Raw genomic sequence first — 23,423 nt, forward strand, 5'->3', positions numbered from 1 at the left:
GCAATGCTGATCGTTTTATTAAAGATGAAAGAATTTAGACAGTTTTTAAACTCTCAGTGATGCTGCAGTGTTGTTTGACCTGAAGGTTTACGGAGTTTAGGACCCAGATTACTCCCAGATTTAAGAGCATCTTAGTCCGACAAATACGACAATAACGACGGCCGCTTGCATGTTCTGCAAAAAAATGTGCTTTGTCGTGTATCTGACGGACAAACGCCAAACCAGTTCCACATCACTGAAGTTGCACCATTTTTACAAACCAATTCTGGTTCATTTGTTTCACTCAACAATCGGCCATGTGCGTATGAAAACAAAGGCACTGCGCATGCGCGTTTTACTCCCATTCTATCGCGATATTTCATTTTCCTATCGTTGCCTAACATTATACCGGTATTACCGTGAACGGTATAATATGGCCCAGCCCTATTAGCCACCACCATTTTGTCCGTCTGTATCTGGAAGTCCCACAGGATCTTAGCTCGGTCATTCTCCACCACCCTTGGGGGCATCTCCCATTTTGACCTCGGGACTTCCAGGTTATACTCGGCACAGATGTTCCTGTACACTATGCCGGCCACTTGGTTATGGCGTTCCATGTATGCCTTGCCTGCTAGCATCTTGCACCCTGCTGTTATGTGCTGGATTGTCTCTGGGGCATCTTTACACAGCCTGCACCTGGGGTCTTGCCTGGTGTGATAGACCCCAGCCTCTATGGATCTTGTGCTCAGAGCTTGTTCTTGTGCTGCCATGATTAGTGCCTCTGTGCTGTCTTTCAGTCCAGCTTTGTCCAGCCACTGGTAGGATTTCTGGATATCAGCCACCTCCTCTATCTGCCGGTGGTACATACCGTGCAGGGGCCTGTCCTTCCATGATGGTTCCTCGTCTCCCTCCTCTTTCTTGGGTTTCTGCTGCCTGAGGTATTCACTGAGCACTCGGTCAGTTGGGGCCATCTTCCCAATGTATTCTTGGATGTTCGTTGTCTCATCCTGGACTGTGGTGCTGACACTCACCAGTCCCCAGCCCCCTTCCTTCCGCTTAGCGTACAGCCTCAGGGTGCTGGATTTGGGGTGAAACCCTCCATGCATGGTAAGGAGCTTTCTTGTCTTTATGTCAGTGGCTTCTATCTCCTCCTTTGGCCAGCCTATTACCCCAGCAGGGTACCTGATCACGGGCAGGGCGTACGTGTTGATGGCCCGGATCTTGTTCTTACCATTCAGCTGACTCCTCAGGACTTGCCTGACCCTCTGCAGGTACTTGGTGGTTGCAGCTTTTCTAGCGGCCTCTTCATGGTTCCCATTCGCCTGTGGGATCCCCAAGTACTTGTAACTGTCCTCTATGTCTGCAATGTTGCCTTCTGGTAGTTCAATCCCCTCAGTTCTGACTACCTTCCCTCTCTTTGTTACCATCCGACTACACTTCTCCAGTCCGAACGACATTCCAATGTCATTGCTGTATAGCCTGGTAGTGTGGATCAGTGAATCGATGTCTCGTTCACTCTTGGCATACAGCTTGATGTCATCCATGTACAGGAGGTGGCTGACAACTGCTCCGTTCCGTAGTCGGTATCCGTAGCCAGTCTTGTTAATGATCTCACTGAGGGGGTTCAGGCCTATGCAGAACAGCAGTGGGGACAGAGCATCTCCTTGGTAGATCCCGCACTTGATGGTGACTTGTGCTATGGGCTTGGAGTTGGCCTCTAGTGTTGTACGCCACATCCCCATTGAGTTCCTGATGAAGGCTCTTAGGGTCCCATTGATCTTGTACAATTCTAGGCATTCCAGTATCCAGCTGTGGGGCATTGAGTCATAGGCCTTCTTGTAATCAATCCAGGCAGTGCACAGGTTGGTCAGTCTGGTCTTGCAGTCTCGGCTGATTGTTCTGTCTACCAGTAGCTGGTGTTTTGCGCCTCTGGTATTCTTGCCAATTCCTTTCTGTGTCCCGCTCATGTATTGACCCATGTGCCTGTTCATCTTAGCCGATATGATGCCTGACAGGAGCTTCCATGTAGTACTGAGGCAGGTTATTGGTCGGTAGTTGGAGGGGACCGGTCCCTTCTTGGGGTCCTTGGGGATCAGGACCGTCCGGCCTTCAGTTAGCCATTCTGGGTGTCTCTCGTTAACTAGCAGCTGGTTCATTTGTGCTGCCAGACGCTTGTGGAGTGCAGTCAGCTTCTTCAGCCAGTAGGCGTGAACCATGTCGGGCCCTGGTGCTGTCCAACTCTTCATACTGGAGACCCTTTCTTGGATATCTGCCACTGTGATGGTTACTGGACCCTGTTCAGGGAGGTCGCTGTGGTCAGCCCTCAGATCCTCTAGCCACTGAGCATTGCCGTTATGGGTTGCATCCTTCTCCCATATGCTCTTCCAGTATTGCTCCGTCTCCAGCCTTGGTGGTGCTGTTCTCTTATTGTTCCCTTGCCACTGAGAGTACACCTTTGCTGGTTCTGTGGAGAACAGCTGGTTTATTCTCCTGCCTTCTATCTCTCTGGTGTACCTCCTCAAGCGGCTGGCCAAGGCTGTGAGTCTTTGCTTGGCAGTTTCCAAGGCCTCAGGTATGGACAGCTTGCTGTATTTCTTAGGCACCTTATTTGTCGCACCTTTCTGCAACTCCGTTAGTTGGCTAACCTCCCTCCGTGCTACTTTGATCTTGCCCTCTAGCCTCCTTCTCCATGGAGGGTACTGCCCCTTGTTGCTGTTCAACTTGTAGCCAAGCATCTCACTGATCACTGTTGCCGTATTGTAGATCAGCTTGTTAGTGTCGGTAATCGTGGTTGTAGGTATTGCCCGTAGTGCTGCATTAACATCATCTAGTTCCTCAACACCTGACGCGGACCTTGTTGATCCGGGCGACGTCCGAGCCGGCATGCCTTCATATTTATCTGTCTCGCTCATGTCTGCGGTAGGCTTGCTTAGCATAGGGGGTCTAGCCTTAGGACCCTTACTGGATACAGACGCCCCAGGCAGGAATCGAACTTGCGATCCTCTGTTCCAAAGGCGTGTAGTCTAACCACTACGCTATCCAGCTGCTATATATATATATATATATATATATATATATATATATATATATATAGAAACAGTTACTATGAGTTTTTTCTTGAAAAAATTATCTACTAACTCTGAAGCAACAGAAGAACGGTTTGCTTTTGTCCACATTGCAGAACACTTTGAAGTTGCACTTCTGTAGATGAATTTTGCCTCATTTGCTTGAAGCCATTTCTCAACATCATGAAAAATTAAGTTCAGTGTGTATGATGCACACCTTAAGTGTGGAGGGAGAGAAAACTGTCCTTCAGATTCTGTGGAGAGGGTCTGCTCTTCATCTTCTTCGGATTCCTCATCAGAGTCTGATTTTTGGAACATTCTAAAAGCTTTGATAAAATTAGAGTTCAGTCCATAAGCCGAATGTACTTGCTCAATTTCATTGCAGATGACATCATATGTGTGTCTCCCTCAAACTCTTTTACATGCTAGCGCTGCATGTCCTCATACAAAAGTAGAAGGATCAATCCAATGTGCCCTCATTCCGAGAAAACTTTTGTTATGGTTGGTCCAAATGTCAGCAGTTTGGAAATATATTCCAAACTCTCGAATGTCCCTTTAAGCTCCATTTCCATCCCAGAACCACACAGGGGGACCTGGTGAATGACCTGCAGAGAGCTGGGACCAAAGTAACAAAGGTCACCATCAGTAACACACTACAACGGCAGGGAATCAAATCCCGCAGTGCCAGACGTGTTCCGCTGCTGAAGCCAGTGCATGTCCAGGCCCGTCTGAAGTTTGCCAGAGAGCACATGGATGATACAGCAGAGGATTGGGAGAATGTCATGTGGTCAGATGAAACTGAAGTAGAACTTTTTGGTATAAACTCAACTCGTCGTGTTTGGAGGACGAAGAATACTGAGTTGCATCCCAAGAACACCATACCTACTGTGAAGCATGGGGGTGGAAACATCATGCTATGGGGCTGTTTTTCTGCCAAGGGGACAGGACGACTGATCCGTGTTAAGGACAGAATGAATGGGGCCATGTATCGTGAGATTTTGAGCCAGAACCTCCTTCCATCAGTGAGAACTTTTGAAGATGAAACGAGGCTGGGTCTTCCAACATGACAATGATCCAAAACACACCGCCCGGGCAACAAAGGAGTGGCTCCGTAAGAAGCATTTGAAAGTCCTGGAGTGGCCTAGCCAGTCTCCAGACCTCAACCCCATAGAAAATCTGTGGCGGGAGTTGAAAGTCCGTGTTGCTCGGCGACAGCCCCAAAACATATCACTGCTCTCGAGAAGATCTGCATGGAGGAATGGGCCAAAATACCAGCTACTGTGTGTGCAAACCTGGTAAAGACCTATGGTAAACGTTTGACCTCTGTTATTGCCAACAAAGGTTATGTTACAAAGTATTGAGTTGTATTTTTGTTATTGACCAAATACTTATTTTCCACCCTGATTTACGAATAAATTCTTTACAAATCCTACCATGTGGATTCATGGATTTTTTTTTCACATTCTGTCTCTCACAGTTGAAGTGTACCTCTGGTGCAAATTACTGACCTCTGTCAAAGCACAAGGCTCGCGTGCGGAGTGAAGCGGAAAAAAATTGTGAGAGAGAGGGTGAGAGAAAGAAAAGAAAAGAAAAACCCATGGCTCGCGATAAGGAGCCGGCTCGCATCGTTCACGTCAAAGATCCGGCTCCAAGAGCCATTTCGTTCGCGACCGACACATCACTATTTTCCGATGAGCTGTCATTAATCACAGGCTATAATGCTGCTGCTGGTACCTTTGTTTCAATAAATTCACGCTTCAAAATAAGAAGTCTCGGTAGCACTTGTTATATTCTTATTATGATGTCACACTATTAAGCATTAGAAAGGTATTAGTACGGTATTAACAAGTGCTTAATTCATCATTTATATATCATTACTCCTCCTTAGTATTCCATTTATAAATACAGATATGTTTATCCATCTGATACTGTTGCACCATGTACAGCTATCACTGCTACTATATCACTGCTAGTAATAATCATAAGCATAGTCATAATAATATATCTGTATTCACAAATGGCATACTGAGGAGGAGTAATGCTATTTAAATGATGAATTAACCACTTGCTAATACCTTAATAATGCTTAATAGTGTGGCATTATTTTAAAGTGTAAATTTATTGAAACAAGGTACCAGCAATACTATTACATCCAGTAACACAACATAAGTCAAATATAAGCACAAAAGTATTCTAAGTAGTGTTTTCCCTGCAAATTTGAAGCAAGTATAAAAGGACAACTTAACACTTGAGTTTAACAATAATTAGAGTAACTTAATAACCATGTAACTCTGGAGCTGAAGAATATTGTTGCATAATAAAACAGAAAATAATTTTCTACCTGGGATGTTGTCTCCAGGGTTGAGCTTTTTAACCAGCTGCTTAACGCCCTGCTTTTCCCACCATATAACTGCATTAGTAATTTCCATCCACCGTTTGCTCTTCCCGTTATATGCACTACAGCTAACGAGCCCTCGGGTGCAGTCATTTGTTTACATCTGGGTAGCACATCCCTACCTCTGAGTATCTCCTCTTTCAGAACCTGGTTGTACTGGACAGCATTTTTGTCTCAAGTGGTGAAACAAGTTTGCTGTTTCCACCTTTAGCAAGTATTGTGCTGCTTTGGAGGCTGTTGTAAAGGCATGGTGTTGCCATAGCAATGATATTGAGATATGGCATTTTTATATCGCATAAAGTTTATACTGGTATTACTGTGGACAATATAATATGCCACAGCCCATGGTGTAAGTATAAAGCTGTATGGGCCACATTGAATCCTAACTTTATTTGTTACAAATCAGTTTAATAGTAGCTTATTCTGACACTAAACAAAGAAATTAATACCGCCTAACAAATGGTGCATGTGGCGCAGGACACAGGATTGAGACCTTTGAGCTTGGGAAAGAGAGGAACTACTGAACAATTTTCAACTTAAGTGAGCTATACCAGCATTAACAATTATGCTTAGGATAGCATGCAAGCTAATGTTTTTTATTTGTTCGTTTTTACAGGCTTTTTTGTTATTTATAGTTTATGGGTGCTAAGTTTCCCTCTTCACTATAACAAAGTTAAGCATTATGTGTTCAGAGGCACAAAAAGTTGAAACGTTCACAAAACGACGTAGTTGGTGCAACAGTCACAGACGAACGTAACTAATGTTAAATGGTGTTTTAACTTACAGATAACACTAACCCATTGAAGTGTGTACAACTAAGTATATAGTGTACAAAATGAAGGTGTGCTAATAGACTTCTCTAAACTAGAACCACTAAGAGTATTTCATTAGTTTTGTTTAAAAATGTACAATTAATTTGTGAAACTGATATCTGGCAACTTTTTTTTTTTTTAAATAGAAATTTTGTGCAAGCATTACATTTAACACTGGATCTACATCTCTTTGGTTTAGCATTTCAGAGGAATATACTGAGAAAACACATACTTTTTTTTATGACTTACCACCTTTAGCGAGTATTGTGCCAGGTATAAAAAAACTGGTATAAAAAAGTTACATTAAGGAGTATTTATAAAAATGTCTTCATTTGGAAACCGTAAATACAAATAAATAATACAATACAATTCAGTATTTTAAACAATACTATAATAACTAGCAAGACTAAAAGAAAATGCAGTTTATGTCATGTATAGTTTACTTCAACAGTTTTACATTCTGAGTTGGCTCTATTGACTTCACTTACGTAATCATCAACAACAGACTCTACAACAGTGTTAACAGGTATATTTATTTATAATGTTTATTTATAAGGTTTATATGTAGATGTCTCCATAAATAGAAACGGATACAGTGAACATAAAATATATTTCAGAAGGTCAAACTTTTAACCTTATTATTCCTTTGCTGTTCTGTATTTATAAGTGAAAAAAATAATGTTAAGATTTTTGTGGTTGTAGGTACATAAAGTTAACCAATAGTCTCTATATGAAACAGAGTGCCTGTGAAGTACAGAGTCAACTGAGTATTTGGGTATTATTTCATTCCAGTTGCATACATTAACCTGTCAAGCAGTGTTCTCGTTTTACACACAGTCTCAAGGGACGAGGCGTAAGCAGGCCACATGCATTTAGGAAGCGCTGTGCAGATCTACCACAGCCATATTGAAATGTGATCCAACTTCAACAGGTTACTTCATACTTGAGTTAAAGCAGTGTCCTTTCATGGGCGCTGTCCAGTTAGAGTCATACCATCCCATAGAGCTGGGCGATAGAACGATAACGATATGTATCGCGATATAACTTTTACTCGATAGAGAAATTAAGCTATCGCGATAGACCTCGCCGCTCTTGTCCTCAAAAAAAAAAAAAAAAAAAGGTCAGCCAATCCAAATTAAGTAGCGCAGAGCCGAACCAATCACAGCCGCAGCGTCACGTCGCGTGACTTGTTACGTACAGCACAAGTGCCAAGCCGCACGTGTGTTTGTTTGGGAAGCAGCCAGCGGGTAATGGAGCCAGCGCGTAATGGAGGAAATGAGTGTGCCGACTAGAAAAATCAACCGAGCGTGACCGAAGAGAAAACAGATGATGGTTCCAATGCCGGAGAGATTGTCGAACGGAAGAGCCAAAGAAGGTCCGTAGTGTGAAGGTATTTCGGCTATTTCAAGTCTGACAAAAAACAGAGTAGCGTGCACTGTAAATTGTGCCGAAAGCAAGTCTGGAAATACAATAAACCGGTGCATGCGTCACACTGCGCCACGTTATTGTTTCGGTGAAATTAACTTCTACAATACTGTTAATTCTACTCTCTGCAGTGTTTAAATGCTTACATATACACACAGTTACTGTCCCTCCACACATACGACTCGGTTCTGCTTCTATGCCCCAGCTTTGTTTACGTTTTCCCACCGAGGCTTCTAGACTTCTGATTGGCCAATATTTCTGCACGGTTAGGAATCTAGCGCCACCTGCTGCTTTGGCATGTTCATAGCAGCGTTTTCCTTCATTTCTCCCTTTGTGTGTGGACGGGATTATTTTTTAAAACGAAAACGGAAAATCTCCGTTTTCAAAAATACCCGTGTACGTGTGGACGTAGCCTCAGTCTCTGACTGGAAGCGCTAATTCGTCATTCGGCTTTTGTCAGACTAAAGTAACTGTTAAAACTGTTTGAAAAGCTCAGCTATACAACGAGGAGAGATTGAGAATCCTTTTAGTTCTCAGTTTATTTGATATTGACAAAAGTTAGTCAGTTTTGTCTGTTCTTCTGTAAAACAAACTAAGATTTATTTTTAGAATTAATATTTTGTTTCTAAGTGGAATTGACAATTTAGTCTGTTTCATTTGTTCTATTTTGAAACTTAAACGCTTTAGTGGCTGCCTTTTGTGTAGTTTGCAATATTTGCCTTTATTTATCTGAAAAAGTCTCATGTTCCTTAAGTACATCTACCCTGTTGAACTTATTATGGGAAATAAATATTTAAATAAAAACAAGCTGCTGATTATTTCACATTTTACTTGTGAGCAACGGCACATTTAAATCTTACAAATATAGTTATTTGGCTTATATCGTGATAGATATCGTTATCGCCTGAAATGAAAAAAACATATCGTGATATGAAAAAATCTCATATCGCCCAGCTCTACCATCCCACCATTTTTGAGTGTTGCAGTCATGCCTACAATGCCCAGCATTCGTTTCACATCCTGTCGCCATGGTTATTGGTGTTTCACTGTCTGCTGCTGGCAGATCAAGAATTCATGTTGTGGCCATTGTTTACAGGAAAGAATGTCCTCACTTGTGTCTGGGATGACATGCCATTTGTTTGAGTGAGAAGAATGTGTGTACTTGCATTTGGGCTGCTCAGTGTGTCATCTTCATGCTATGTTGCACAGAGGTTTTTGTTGTAAGTTGTTTGCCCTAGGCAATGTCCGAAGTAATTCAGATACATTTTACGATGCACCCTACTCTCCAGCTTGGCCTTCTATCTACACAAGGCCACTGTTTCGTGGTCATGAAAAGGGGACTTTCTGAAACTGTTGTAGAATATGGATATATTTGAAAGTTCATTTCTCGTAGAAGGGCAAAGCTAGGCTTTATTAAAGTGTTGACATGAGCCAGTTAGGGTATGTTGTAGCGGGGTACCTTACTATCAACCCTAGCTTTTTTTTTTTTTTTTTTTTTTTTTCATTTTTATTACAGAGAAGGTGCATCCTTTGTCAATTTTTAGCTTTTAGATATAAGGATATAATCAAATATGATCTAGTAGGGTTGGGCCATATCTTACCATTCACGGTAATACCCGTATAATGTTAGGCAATGATAAGAAAATGAAATATTGCAATTAGAGCAGGGCGATATGGCCAAAAATATTTATCACGATATACATTTGAAAATTTGCGATAACGATATAACTGACGATATAATTGATGCGAGACAAAATACTCCACAACATTACTAGCGCAAAAAGACAACCTTCCATTAATTTTCACTTAAACAAGAAGCTGGTTTTTATGTACATTAAAGCTTTATAAAAATGTAACAGTGCAAATGCAAATTCCTTGCTGAAAGTTTAACCAAAAGGCATTTCCAGTAGAAATGGGCTGACATATCCTGAGCATAACCGTATATAATATCCACTGAAGTTTAAAAGAGGTGCTTTGCAACATTAAACTGTAGTGTGCAGTACGTATTTTTTGGACCATAAGGCACATTGAGCTAAACAAAGCAGTTAGATAAATCAAACTTTATTAAACTCATTCTTCTTGCTTCCTCCACTTCTGTACCATTGATTCATTGATGTTGAATTCTCTGGCAGCTGCTCTATTCTGTCTTGTCTTAATGTTGGTTTAAAATGGAGCACTGTAACAAAAAATAATTTCCCCCAGGGATCAATAAAGTATTCTGATTCTGATTCTGATTATTCCCATGTTGTTGCAGTATATTAATGACTAGCCTTGTATTGTGGATGGATTATCTCAGTTGTTCTCCTGACTGACGTTTGGTCCGTTTACAGCATCCTGCCATGCGATTGCATTTGTCTCTAACCATGAGGAACCTTAGTGTTCATCCTCCAGCTTCACTGTTTATGTTATGCTAACATAGCTGTGTCGCTAGCGATCACGTAGCACATCATTATATACCAGCTAGCCCAACTTCAGTAACCCTACAAACGTCACTGCTGTTTAGTTTCCTGCCTTCATTTATGTTGGAAGTGATAGCAGAGCTGTACGTTTGAATTTTTTCAGAAATCTCTCAGTCAGAACATGCTATATCATGCTTAGGTAACTAGCGAAACTAGCGAGCTAACTTCTGCTAGCTTCCTGCTAACTTCTAACTCCGTTAAATGTAATAAATTTTGTTTTCATGGATGCCTGGAAGTTAAACTGAATTGTTACACCTGGTAAAGCAGCAATGCTGATCGTTTTATTAAAGATGAAAGAATTTAGACAGTTAACTCTCAGTGATGCTGCAGTGTTTGTTTGACCTGAAGTGTACTGAGTTTAGGACCCAGATTACTCCCAGATTTAAGAGCATCTTAGTCCGACAAATACGACAATAACGACGGCCGCTTGCATGTTCTGCAAAAAAAATGTGCTTTGTTGTGTATCTGACGGACAAACACCAAACCAGTTCCACATCACTGAAGTTAAACCATTTTTACAAACCAATTCTGGTTCATCTGTTTCACTCAACAATCGGCCATGTGCGTATGAAAACAAAGGCACTGCGCATGCGCGTTTTACTCATATTCTATCGCGATATTTCATTTTCCTATCGTTGCCTAACATTATACCGGTATTACCGTGAACGGTATAATATGGCCCAGCCCTAATTGCAATAGAATATGGGTAAAACATGGTGGAAAAAGCATGGCGGCGACAGAGAATGAGAAGGGTGAAAGCGGATTGATGAATGAAGCAGATGAACCAGAATTGGTTTGTAAGAATGCTGCAACTTCAGTGGTGTGGAACTGGTTCGGCTTTCGTCCGTCAGATACACAACTGGCCATTAAGGTGTCGCAGTTAAATACAACAAAATAAAACCAGTACTGGTACCATAACAAAGAAGATTTATTCATAACACACGCGAAAAGACCCAGGGAAATCAAGTTAACGATTAAAAAAAAAATAACGCTAAAAACCCTGAAAACCATTAATTTCACACCCGAGCCTCAACTCTCACGGCCCGGTACCAAACAATTCCGGTCCGGGGGTTGGGGGCCGCTGATGTAAAGCACGCCGCCACTGGACTCTATAGTGGTACAAATTTGATCTCTAGACTGATAGATAAGTAAATTACCAAATGTAAAATTGGTAAAGTTGACAAGGGATTATGCTGTGGGACAGGAACTGGGCTACGTCATTTCGTTGTAATGAAAGGAACTCGTAATGCTTCAGCACATCAAAACATTTTGGATAATTTCTTGTTCGCAACTTTATGGGAACTTTTCGGGGATGGTCCCTGTCTGTTTCAACATGACTGTGCACCAGTGTACAAAGCAAGGTCAATAAAGACATGGATGACTGACTTTGGTGTCGAAGAACTTGACTGCACAGAGTCCTGACCTCAACCTGCTAGAACACCTTTGAGATTAATAAGAGCGGAGGCATGCAACATCACTATCTCCCCTCACAGACGTACTTCTTGAAGAACAGTCCCGTAAATTCCCAATAAAAACATTTCTAAACCTTGTGGAAAACCTTCCCAGAAGAGTTGAAGCTGTAGCTGCAAAGATTAAGCCGACATATCATATTAAACCTTATGGATTAAGAATAGGATGTTACTCAAGTTTATATGCATGTAAAGGCAGACGAGGGAATACTTTTGGCAGTATAGTGTAGTTTAGCTTCTGCGACTCAGAGACACCTGTAGCAGCAATTGCTTGAAGTACTTGTTTTCTATATAAATTTATCGGTCTCACGTTATTTTGGAGGAATTTCGGTCCACTTGGCTTTTACGATGTCGCTTCAGTTTATTGAGGTTTGCAGACATTAATTTGTGCGCAACTCTCATAAGGTCAGTTTGGGCCAAGCTGTAGCTATTGGACAGGTGGCCTCACATTCGATTCAGGAATACTTTAGTTTATAGAAGTGTTCATGTTCGACTCAATGACTACAGAGCGCCCAGGTCTTGTGGCTACAAAACAATGCTGGACAGTTGGTATGAAATATTTGTGCTGATATGCCATGACTCTGTGTATTATGGCCAAACATTTCCACTTTAGTATAGTCTATTCAAAGCACATTGTTGAAGATGTCTTGCGCTGTGATCAGATGGGACTTTGCAAGCCTAATTGTGCTGCCACATTCTTTTTAGAGAGAAGATTCTTTCTCTTGGGAACTTTTCCAAATAAGCATTATTTTATTGTCTTTTTCAAATTGTACTGTCATGAATTTTAACATTTAACATGCATGTCAGGTCTCTGACCAGAGTTAACATGTCAAATGTGTGATTGGGAAATATCTTGAGTGTTTTCAGTGGAATGTTCGGAAATTCCCAGTTTGATTGGCAGCAACAGTTGCTTCTTTAATGTCATTATTGATTTTTTCCTCCTTGGCATTGTGTTAAGAAACACCTCACCTGCTAAGAAGACGTAAAACGTTTGCTTTTAGAGAGGTGCTCACATTTGCTGATGATCATTTAATCAAATGCATTGACTGGCAGCACCCAGCTGCTACTTACTGTTTTAATTCATACGGAAACTGTAAGGGTGGACTGTTTTTCGCGCACTGCTGCTGCATTTTCGTTTAGTTTTAAGTAAATAATGGTGAAGTGAATAATATGTCATGTGTTCTTGTTCATCTGAGGTTGTTATTAGCTAGTTTTAAGACCTAGCAAGAACCACATGATTTTTATTTAATTATGTGGCTGTACTTTTGTTGAACAATGACTATAATACCATTTTACCATTTTGTAGCACACCCAAGTGTAGTGGATGGGTAGCTCTCTATCAGAAGTGCAAAAAGTAACAGCTGCCCCCAGCTTTCTCTCCCAGCTCATGTCATTATTATGCACACATTACACTTTGCTTTGATACAACCTTTTTAACAGACCTCCACATATGGGATATGGATCGTCTCCACGTATCCCATGTAAGCAAACTTTTTCTTCAACTGTGTTTGTATGTGTTAAAGAAAAGAGATGGATCAATAGAGTGACTGGACCATGACTTTTTCTGAAGGATATTGTATTTTTAACAAGAAGAGCCTCGGCTAACTTTCCTGTTGTTTTGATATGTAAAAGGTGTTGGCTTGTTTCCAATCCTGCGAATGTGAATTTGGTGTTATTTCGTAGCTACTTGCAATGTTTAGATGAGTTCAGATTCTTATATTCACCTATAAGTTGTGGTGATCATTTTGCACAGACTTAATAATAATGAAATAATGAAATTAAAACAAACGGTTGGAGTTTGGCTGACATATTACCTTCTAGATACTGACTTTGGAACAACTTTGAACTCCTGATCTTATTAAAACGGTGATTTTGTTTCCCCCCCCAAAAGGCACGGTTATCCTGAAACTCCCAAGACCTGACATGAACAATGGCTGAATCCAGATGTTATCTTTTTTTTTCTTCCCAAAGAGAAGTGGAGGCACAGCTGTGGTCCCTAAAAGAGACCATTTTACACTCCTCTTGCTAACTCGTCTTTAATGTGACTTTCTGCAGTCCCAATGCTCACGAGACTCTGACTCACCTAAGCAGCTGTAGTTTATCTGCTGCCATTATTAAGACTTGAGCTATGTTCACAGACCAGCTGAGAAAGATTTCAAATCTAAAATGAACACTCCGTGCTGAATTTTGTTCCCTTTTAGGTTTATTGGTCCCCACCAGACAGTGAAATGTCAATAAGATTTTCTTGTGGCGGGTGTCCAGATGGAGATGCATCCTAGGGCAATTCCCATGAAGGGTTATTACTCTGCATAAAGTATAAATAAGGTTCAATCAGGTTTATTTTTTGTGTTGTTTTGTCTAATTAGTAAAAATCTCAATTCTGAGTTTGTTCCTTTTCTTTTTTTATTATCATTTTTTTAAGTAAGCACAAGCTTGGAGAGTTTCCTGTGTTTTCTGGATACTTGTCTATCTACATTATAAAGAAACCTAACCCTTTTTGTGCCAACCCTGATTTTTCTCATGTGTTTCAGAGTAAAAAGGCTCATATACCGTACAGAGACAGCAAGCTGACGCGGATACTTAAAGACTCCTTGGGAGGCAACTGCAGGACGGTTATGATTGCCAATGTTAGCCCCTCTTCCAAATCATATGATGACACCCATAATACCCTAAAGTATGCCAACAGGGCTAAGGAGATCAAGTCCTCGGTTAGTGTTCAAGTCATATTGTGTTATGGTCACCAGTTGTAATCCTAGCTGTGATTCTTGGACCATGAATATACAAAATGACATTATATTAGCCATCCGTTTTTCTCTCTACCTTTACCTTGACAGCTGAAGAGTAATGTTGTCAGCTTGGACAGTCACATTGGCCAGTATGCTGTGGTCTGTGAGAAGCAGCGGCAAGAGGTAAGACAAAATAACAAACAGGACAACTAATTACTTTGTATTTGGACAATCGGACATGGTCATGATAAGTCCTGACTGATATCAATGTTCTATTTAATCCCTAAAGATCATGCAGTTGAAGCAGAAACTAAAAGAATATGAGACGAAGAGCACGGGGGCTGGGGCTTTTAGCACAATCTCTTCCCAGAAGCAAGAAGAGTTCAAAAGGTAAGCAAGTCCATGAGCGTGACTCAGAGTGTAACTTGTTACTTTATGTGTCATAACCACTTTTATTGTAAAGCGTGTAACTGGAATGAAGACAATGATTCAGGCAGAGAGCTTGTGGCCTGCATTTGCTAATGTATCGGACAATAATGACGCATTATGTGGTTTTGTAAATGGTTCTGGCAGCTGTAGATCCATTAGATTCTATAAAGAAGTGGAACAGGGAACGTAAGGTGTAATTGGGTGTAGTGGGTCAGGTTGTATAATCAAGAATGATATCCCAATTTACAGCATTTTTAATGTGGCCCTTTGTCTTTGTTCATTGGCATTTGTGGTAGATTAAATATTATGAAATTAGCTTATAGCAATGAGCCTTTTATTAAATCTGCTCAGCAGCTTGAGAATATATTGAGCTGCTTGATTCAAGATTTATACTAAAACCATCACTTGATGGAATAAAATGAGGTCAGTGGCATAAATATGCTGTCTTGAATTGGTATGCATCGTACAAAGCCTTTATATGAGTTGCTAGATCTGCGTTATTTAATGTTTACATTCACTCAACTTTTAATCAGCGTTGGCTCCAAACTTATTGACAGCCTGTCAAAGAAGTCTCCAAGGAGGCATTCTGAAAACTTTGCAGACAGCACCCCACAATTCAAGAACCAACATGGCGTGTTATTTAAAAACAGCATGAGGATGTTCCAGTTTTTGTGTTTAACGAGTCTGGCTTTGAGTGTGGGCATATTTCAGTATCTTTGATCTAATGGCCAAATATAATAGCAGGCATGTTCAGCCATAACCCTGATGCCTTTGGCCTCTTTGAGTAGCTATGAAGTCTCCTCTGTGTTCAAAATGAAACCATTATTATAGACTTGTGAAATTTATTGCTCAGGACATGAGACTCATCACTGTTATTCTCCTATAGGGTGCAGTTCTAGTTTAAGAAGTCTTCTAGAAATGATGGTGCATGCTCGTTGTTATTTTATAATTTAATAAATAATAATAACATATTTTGTTTATTAGGCTATTAGGGTGGGCAGGTGTAGTGTATTCAGGTGGGTTTAGCTAATCTAGAGCTTTAAAAACAAAGCAAACCACCAAAAAACAACTTTAAATAGCACGCAGCATTGTTCAAAGATGAGGTATGAGTTAAGGTGACTACATCCCTACTAAATAGGCTATTAAATGACATGTAACGAGGATGGTCATTTCCACCTCCATGTGGGTTTTTTTTCCCTTGGACTCTACTAGAGTAGTTTTGCATCACCTACAGGCCTCCCTTTAAGCTCACTGTCTTCTGATTGGCTACTCCTGTCAAACAGAAGATTTTAACAATAGATAGGGATTCAGGTGCTCATAGTCAGGTAGGTGGGATGACCGTATGAAGGAAGCTCTTTTTGATGTCAGAAATATCCAGGAGTAGAAAAAATGTGAAACAAGTATTAGTCTGAAGCCTGAGCTTTTTATTAACGCAGGGATTGCTTGCACATGCACTGACTTTGGCCATCCACCATTAGCTCCACTTTAAAGACAGCCACTTTACAAAAGGTACCTTTGAACACCAGACCTCGGAATCACAGTTCTGCATGAACAGTCGAGCAGTTTTTATGTAGCTGTTGTCTTGCGGCCTGTTTTGCTCTGTGTATTTTCTGATAATTAATCTGGGGTTTTGTAGCCGATTAAGAAAAGTGGTGTTTAGTTGCAAGACATCACTGTCACCTTTCTCCAGTACTTCCGGAGGGTTTCTCAAGGCATTCCCAGTCCAAACAAGATTATCTAGAATTCCTAAAGCTTTGTTTGGGTTTGCCTTTGGATTTAATCGGAGACCCTAACAACCTCCACAGGCCCCTTTTTTAAGGAAAAGTGGCTGGTATTTAACTGCAGATGCATTCTGAATGTCTCCACCCCTCATCTCGTTCTTAAAGGAAGAACCATGTGACGAAAACTCCTTCTGGCACTTTGCATCTGTAATATCATTCATAGTGTCAGCACGTGGAGCTCCTGACAGTCAATTGCAAGACTCGTGTTACTTTATCTAACATACCAGTCTACCTGCCAGTCTCCCAAGCAAAATTCACCTCAGTGATAAACAAGAAGTAAAGATATTTGATTTCCTTCTTTTGGAGAGAAGCAAGTAGTTCCTAAATAAATCTGTGCTGTCTATCTTTTCCTAGCAGAGTGTAGAGGAACACACCCGAACTACTGTGAATGAAGCTAGTAAAATCCACATTTTAATTGTCTTTCAACGGTCACCAGTGACAATTTGTGAAATGATACAGGATGGATTTGTGACGGCACAAAGTCTATGAAGAGCTTGTCCTCAAGTTTTTCCTAAACATTATCCCAAAGCTTAAATGCACTCTTAAACCAGGAGTGGCACTTTTCATGTATCGCACATGAAAACTGTTGCTAAAATAGGAGCAAAGTGACTTTGTTTGGCCCAAGGCAATCCTACATGCTTTGTATGCCGACATAATGTTGGTGTGCAGTGGCAAACACCAGCTGCTGTTTATTTATTTGTATGTGCCTCCATGCGTATATAATCACACTTAGGCCTTTAACAGAGTTTTTGAAAGCTGACCTGTCCACAATGTACTGAAAACAAAGTGTGTGAGCCAATGATAGCAGTCCTGCTAAATTCCTAATGAAATGAGTCCAGCCCACCTTGTTTCCCTGATCATTTTTACTTTTAAGCAGCTTGTTTTTGTTACTCCCATGAAATGCTGTCCCTTGAAATCTGCGCTTAGGCCTCCTGGAAAACTGTTACTTCCTGGAAAACAGCGCGTCTTCAGTGATGACCTCATGCTGCACTAGTGGGTATAACAAGTCCCATTAAAAAAACATTCCACCCAAATAGCCTTTTTTCCCTCCTCTTTACTGATATACCACTGGTTTAATTGTTGGGATTAAATGTGTAATGTATAGTGTAGGAAATGCATCAGAAAAAGACACAAATACACTTTCTCACAGCATTTAGAGAGAGTTCTTTATTTATTTTTATGGGCTTTTCCCCCCCTTTGGATTAAATCTGCAATATTGTACTAGCAGATACAAGCAAATTTAACATCTGCAACATTTCCTCGTGATTATTTACCTTTACTCATCCCTGAACTCAGTGCAAAGGATATGCATTTTAATAATAATAATAATAATAATAATAGTGATCGACAGTGTGACAGCAATTAACTGAACTTTCAAAAGAAAGCAGAATAAGTAAAGGGCCCACTTGGCTCTACATTTAAAGTAACTAACTAAATATTTGTTATTATGTGAATTATGATTATTTCTATGCAGACATTTTATCTGTCGGGATTTGAAACTTTTGGCACTGGACAGTTTTGTATTCTGAAACATGGATAAAATTACACAAATATGCAGTTAGTTGGTGTCTCCTGGGACCAAGTTATGCTAGCGCTGATTAAAATTGCTATAATCCACATTAGATAGATTTCTTCTTTAATCTTGAGTCTCGAATGACAGCCGTGCCTCCAAAGCCTTTTTTTTTTTTTAAATGAAATTATATATGCACATTTATTTATTTTAATTTGGAAAAAAAATTTCACATCATCACCATCATTACATCTAGTAATCTTTCAGGCATTAAGCGGCATCTGTTGGGGTACTTGAGTTAGGGGTAGGGAGGGGGGCAAGGAAAAGCTGAATGAGTCTCCCTCCCACACATTTCATTCACTGGCATCAGAATTCACAACTCGCACAGTGAGAGGCTCTGAATAGAGGCTGCACGCTTCTCACACTATTAAAAATTCAGCAGTCTAGCAAGGCCACGACGTCTCCTACGTCACTGGAGTTGCATTGAAGAGTGCAGTCACATTTCAGCGACAGCTCTCCAGCCTTATTTACCTGCATACCTCTGCTATCTCTCCTCCTGAACTAGACAGCCCTTTGAATCCAACCTGGACATCACCTCAGCTCTAGTCCAGGAAGAAGCTAAGAAGATCTTACGGTCGCAGTGCAAACAGAAGTGGCATGTTGTGAAAGTTAATGATTCGTGTTAACATTATAAGAGATGGCTGTCATCAGATCATATACTTTCATTTATTAGCTGTATTATTGCATTTGCTAATGTATCTGACAATAATGACGCAGATTAGATGTGTTGTGAAAATATTACATATCTCGTGGCCTTTTAAGGAGCTATTAGAAACTTTTAAGATCTTTTGGCACTGCAATGTATTGATAGATTGATAGATTTGCCCCTTTACATGTTGCACACACAGCAGCTATTAATCACATTTGGCTCCAAACCCTCTGGTGGTGTTGTTTTATTGCACTGGATTATACTAAGAAGTGTTTCTAATATTTTGCCCCCATTCATCTATGTGAATCGGAGGGAACCAAAGCAACTTGCAGTGTAATATTTTCCCAAAGCTGCAGCGCCACGGCCTCAAAAATCACGAGCGTCTCTTTGACATTACCAGCAAAACTGAAACCTTTTAGCTTCACACTTGCATTGCAAGCTGTTATCACTCCTGTTATTGATTTTTTTTTTTTTTTTTTTTTTTTTAAGGGCAAATCCACATTTGCCCATTAAAAGTATACATTACAAAGTATACACCTGCTCTGACTTTATGTAATTACACACCAAGTGGGTCAATTCATATTGCTTTTTTAAAAAAAAAAGTTTGGCATTTTAAGCTGAAGCTTCTAATGAAAAAGTCTCTGTCTCCAGGGTGTCAGAAACGCTGCGGCGAATCTTCTCGAGCCGAGCCCAAATCAGGCAAGAACAGCTGGATTTGGAGAGACAGCTGAAGGAGAATGAGCTGCGCCAGCGCTACAGTGAGGAGGACAACCTGCAGGTCCAATACCTCTGTGCCAAGGAAAAGACTGAGAAGGTAGCTGATGCTTACTCTGCTATCCACAGTTTTCATCATCCCTGCAGAAAAACAGCTGCTGACTCATCGTTTTACTTCTCCGCTCCCTGTAGTTGTCTCAGTCTCTCATTTACGCCACTACGGGAAAGGGTCACTGCTCATCAGTGCCTGGCTCTTTTCTGTCATGTGTGTGTGTACCAGTGTTATTCTCAGCTGTGATAGCATTTTAAATAGAAAAGAGAATTCTTAAGAAGTGTTTAGTACCACACCTGTGTACTTGACTATGTGCGTATGTTTTTAGTCTTTTATTTTATTCAAATTGTTGACCCAACTTGTTTCCGACATTGGCTCAAAACCAGAAAACCCCAAAAAAACAGCTTGTTCGCAGCTATAATTATTCAGACCACGAACACAGTTAATGGTGTGTAATTCTAATACGAGCACAACACAATCCATGTTACCGTTTGATGTGTTTTTCAACAGGCCACTTGTAAGCACGAGCGGAAGATTGCCAGCTTACGGACTCAGCAGCAACACATTTGCAAGCGTTTGAAGGAGGCAGAAACGCGTTTCCTGGAAAACGACGGCTGGCTTCACCGCGTCGAGAACGAGATTAGGTTGTTGAAGTCGAACGATCAAACCACAGAGGTGAGTTGAACTCGTTGGCCCGTTGTTTGTTTGTTTGTTTGTTTGTTTGTTTTTTTTTTGGGGGGGGGGGGTGTTTTTTAACTGGCGGTACGAAAAGAGCAATTCACTGGCAAACATGAATCAACTTCTATCTTCCTTTAATTTGTTTATTTATTAAGTATTTCTGATCATTTTACGCAATCAAGATTGTTAATACTTGTCAGTCTTTGATCAGTAGAGCCAAATAGTAAGTAACACTACCTAATTACATAACTTGGAAGACAAGTGAGCACGATTATATGAAGAGAAAAACTTTACAATGTGGGTTACATCCGTCAAAACTCACTGCTTGGTGTTTTTTGTTTGTTTATTTTGGAAGGTGGGCTGTGTCTCTACTGGTGTCGTGACTGTCTTTGTTTTCTTCCCATCTGTTCTCCCAGTAATTAGAACCGTGCTCATTTTATTTCTCTAGCTCACTCGTGGATCACTGAAGAGAATAAATCAATACCCTTTACTCATCCCTCACACAGCAGCCAGTTACCTAAAACCATGTCCATGTTATTTTTTTCTGCTTTATCCTTTCTTCCAGGAACTGACCCAGAACTATGACGCATCCACCCGGTCAAATGTTCTCTCTGCTGTTGTTTCGTAGTTTCTTTACGTCAGAGTTCCCTTTTTTTTCTTTTTCTTTTTTTATTCCCCATCTTTTTCCCCTCCCTTTCCTTACCCCGAGTTGACAGCTTTTCTGGTGAAACATGGATGAACTTTGTGTCTTTTCCCTAGTATCCTAACCCCTCTGCCATCTTTTTTTTTTCTTGGTTCTTCTTCTTTTTTCTTCTTCTAATTCTGCCCTCCAGAGTACTTATGTTAGAATGGCTTTTGACTTGTCACTTCTGCTGTCTGACCTCAATTCTCCCCTTGGTTTAGGTGTTAGAGAAGAAGCTACACTGCCACAGATTTGAGCTGCAGGTAAATGATCTCAAACAACACATCAAGCAGATGGTCAAGCTCACCAACCTGCAGGATCAGGAAAACAAGCGCATGCAAAAGTAGGTTGGGCCAGAGTGAATTCACTCTGAATTAAGTGAACTCTTACTGCGGCACACCCGGAGAAGTTTGAAAGATCGTTTTCCCGCTTCTTTTCAGAATGGTGAATATCTTGCTGCCAGCTTATAGTCGGCATTATTCTGCGCTGCGTGGAGCCGGGCTGACCACAGAAGCTGACGAGACGGACAACCAAGAACTCGAACACCTTGTGCTGAGGGAGAGGGGCGTGGTCTGGGCTGACCAGGAAGGGGCGGGGCCGCAGCAGAAAGGTGGAGGGATTTGTGTGGAGTCACAGGAGACAAATGAGGCAGGAAAAATTGGACTCCGCAGCGAGCTGGCACCTGTCCTCTCTTTCACGCATCTGCAATACCACCAGAATAGCCCCTGCAGTAAGTCATCACACTTTTACCACCCTATTCACTCTTTGGCTACTAGGTTGCATACGTGAAGAGGAGGGCAAGTAATGCTAATGAACGTTAAATATGTTTGTTTTTAGTTCACCGGGGAATACAGAAATTATGAACAGCACAAAATCCAGTTGGAGAAATAAGGGGAGATACATTTACCCAGTTCTTCAGGTGTATTTGACAATCTCACTTCTACCAGAAGCAATCAAAGAGAGCAAGAGAGAAATAAAGAGAAGGGTTTTGATGCTAAATGAGCCTGTGTCAGTCATTTATGGGAGGAAAAGTTTTGTGTTATGAAAAGGAAGCTTCTAGGTTTTTTCATCCACATCTTGTTTGTAATTACCACAGCACCCCTTCAGTAAATCCATACAGGAGTTGTTTTTTTTTATGCCAGAAGAGTGTTGGGGTGTCTCAAGCTGGATTTACACTAATCAATCAAATAGCCAGTATCAGTTTATTGACTTAAGATACTAAGGTAAGTGCGGACATGTAACATCTGTGTGAAAGGTTTCCAGTTCAGTGCGTATCATTATACAGTGGGGCAAAAAAGTATTTAGTCAGCCACCGATTGTGCAAGTTCTCCCACTTAAAATGATGACAGAGGTCAGTAATTTGCACCAGAGGTACACTTCAACTGTGAGAGACAGAATGTGAAAAAAAAAATCCATGAATCCACATGGTAGGATTTGTAAAGAATTTATTCGTAAATCAGGGTGGAAAATAAGTATTTGGTCACCTCAAACAAGGAAAATCTCTGGCTCTCACAGACCTGTAACGTCTTCTGTAAGAAGCTTTTCTGTCCCCCACTCGTTACCTGTATGAATGGCACCTGTTTGAACTCATCATCTGTATAAAAGACACCTGTCCACAGCCTCAAACAGTCAGACTCCAAACTCCGCCATGGCCAAGACCAAAGAGCTTTCGAAGGACACCAGGAAAAGTATTGTAGACCTGCACCAGACTGGAAAGAGTGAATCTACAATAGGCAAGCAGCTTGGTGTGAAAAAATCAACTGTGGGAGCAATCATCAGAAAATGGAAGACATACAAGACCACTGATAATCTCCCTCGATCTGGGGCTCCACGCAAGATCTCATCCCGTGGGGTCAAAATGATCATGAGAACGGTGAGCAAAGATCCCAGAACCACACGGGGGGACCTGGTGAATGACCTGCAGAGAGCTGGGACCAAAGTAACAAAGGTCACCATCAGTAACACACTACAACGGCAGGGAATCAAATCCCGCAGTGCCAGACGTGTTCCGCTGCTGAAGCCAGTGCATGTCCAGGCCCGTCTGAAGTTTGTCAGAGAGCACATGGATGATACAGCAGAGGATTGGGAGAATGTCATGTGGTCAGATGAAACCAAAGTAGAACTTTTTGGTATAAACTCAACTCGTCGTGTTTGGAGGAAGAAGAATACTGAGTTGCATCCCAAGAACACCATACCTACTGTGAAGCATGGGGGTGGAAACATCATGCTATGGGGCTGTTTTTCTGCCAAGGGGACAGGACGACTGATCCGTGTTAAGGACAGAATGAATGGGGCCATGTATCGTGAGATTTTGAGTCAAAACCTCCTTCCATCAGTGAGAACTTTGAAGATGAAATGAGGCTGGGTCTTCCAACATGACAATGATCCAAAACACACCGCCTGGGCAACAAAGGAGTGGCTCCGTAAGAAGCATTTGAAAGTCCTGGAGTGGCCTAGCCAGTCTCCAGACCTCAACCCCATAGAAAATCTGTGGCGGAGTTGAAAGTCCGTGTTGCTCGGCGACAGCCCCAAAACATC

At 41.2% G+C, this 23,423-nt stretch overlaps 1 protein-coding gene across 4 annotated transcripts in view; it reads left to right on the top strand.

The window, feature by feature from the left end:
* Positions 1-23,423, top strand: part of kif18a (kinesin family member 18A) — a 51,959-nt gene that overhangs the window by 17,889 nt on the left and 10,647 nt on the right. For all 4 annotated transcript variants that reach the window (XM_085455396.1, XM_085455391.1, XM_085455402.1 and 1 more), the window contains exons 7-13: positions 14,136-14,312; positions 14,439-14,513; positions 14,620-14,720; positions 19,411-19,573; positions 20,036-20,200; positions 21,107-21,228; positions 21,326-21,615. In XM_085455396.1, the coding sequence (XP_085311522.1) occupies positions 14,136-14,312; positions 14,439-14,513; positions 14,620-14,720; positions 19,411-19,573; positions 20,036-20,200; positions 21,107-21,228; positions 21,326-21,615 (1,093 nt within the window). The remainder of the gene's footprint in view (positions 1-14,135; positions 14,313-14,438; positions 14,514-14,619; positions 14,721-19,410; positions 19,574-20,035; positions 20,201-21,106; positions 21,229-21,325; positions 21,616-23,423) is intronic.

The sequence above is a fragment of the Copadichromis virginalis genome, linkage group LG1 (genome assembly GCF_057382275.1).
Source record: "Copadichromis virginalis isolate Kocher_CV1m ecotype Utaka linkage group LG1, C_Virginalis_male_GT1.1, whole genome shotgun sequence".
Classification (NCBI taxonomy): Eukaryota; Metazoa; Chordata; class Actinopteri; order Cichliformes; family Cichlidae; genus Copadichromis; species Copadichromis virginalis.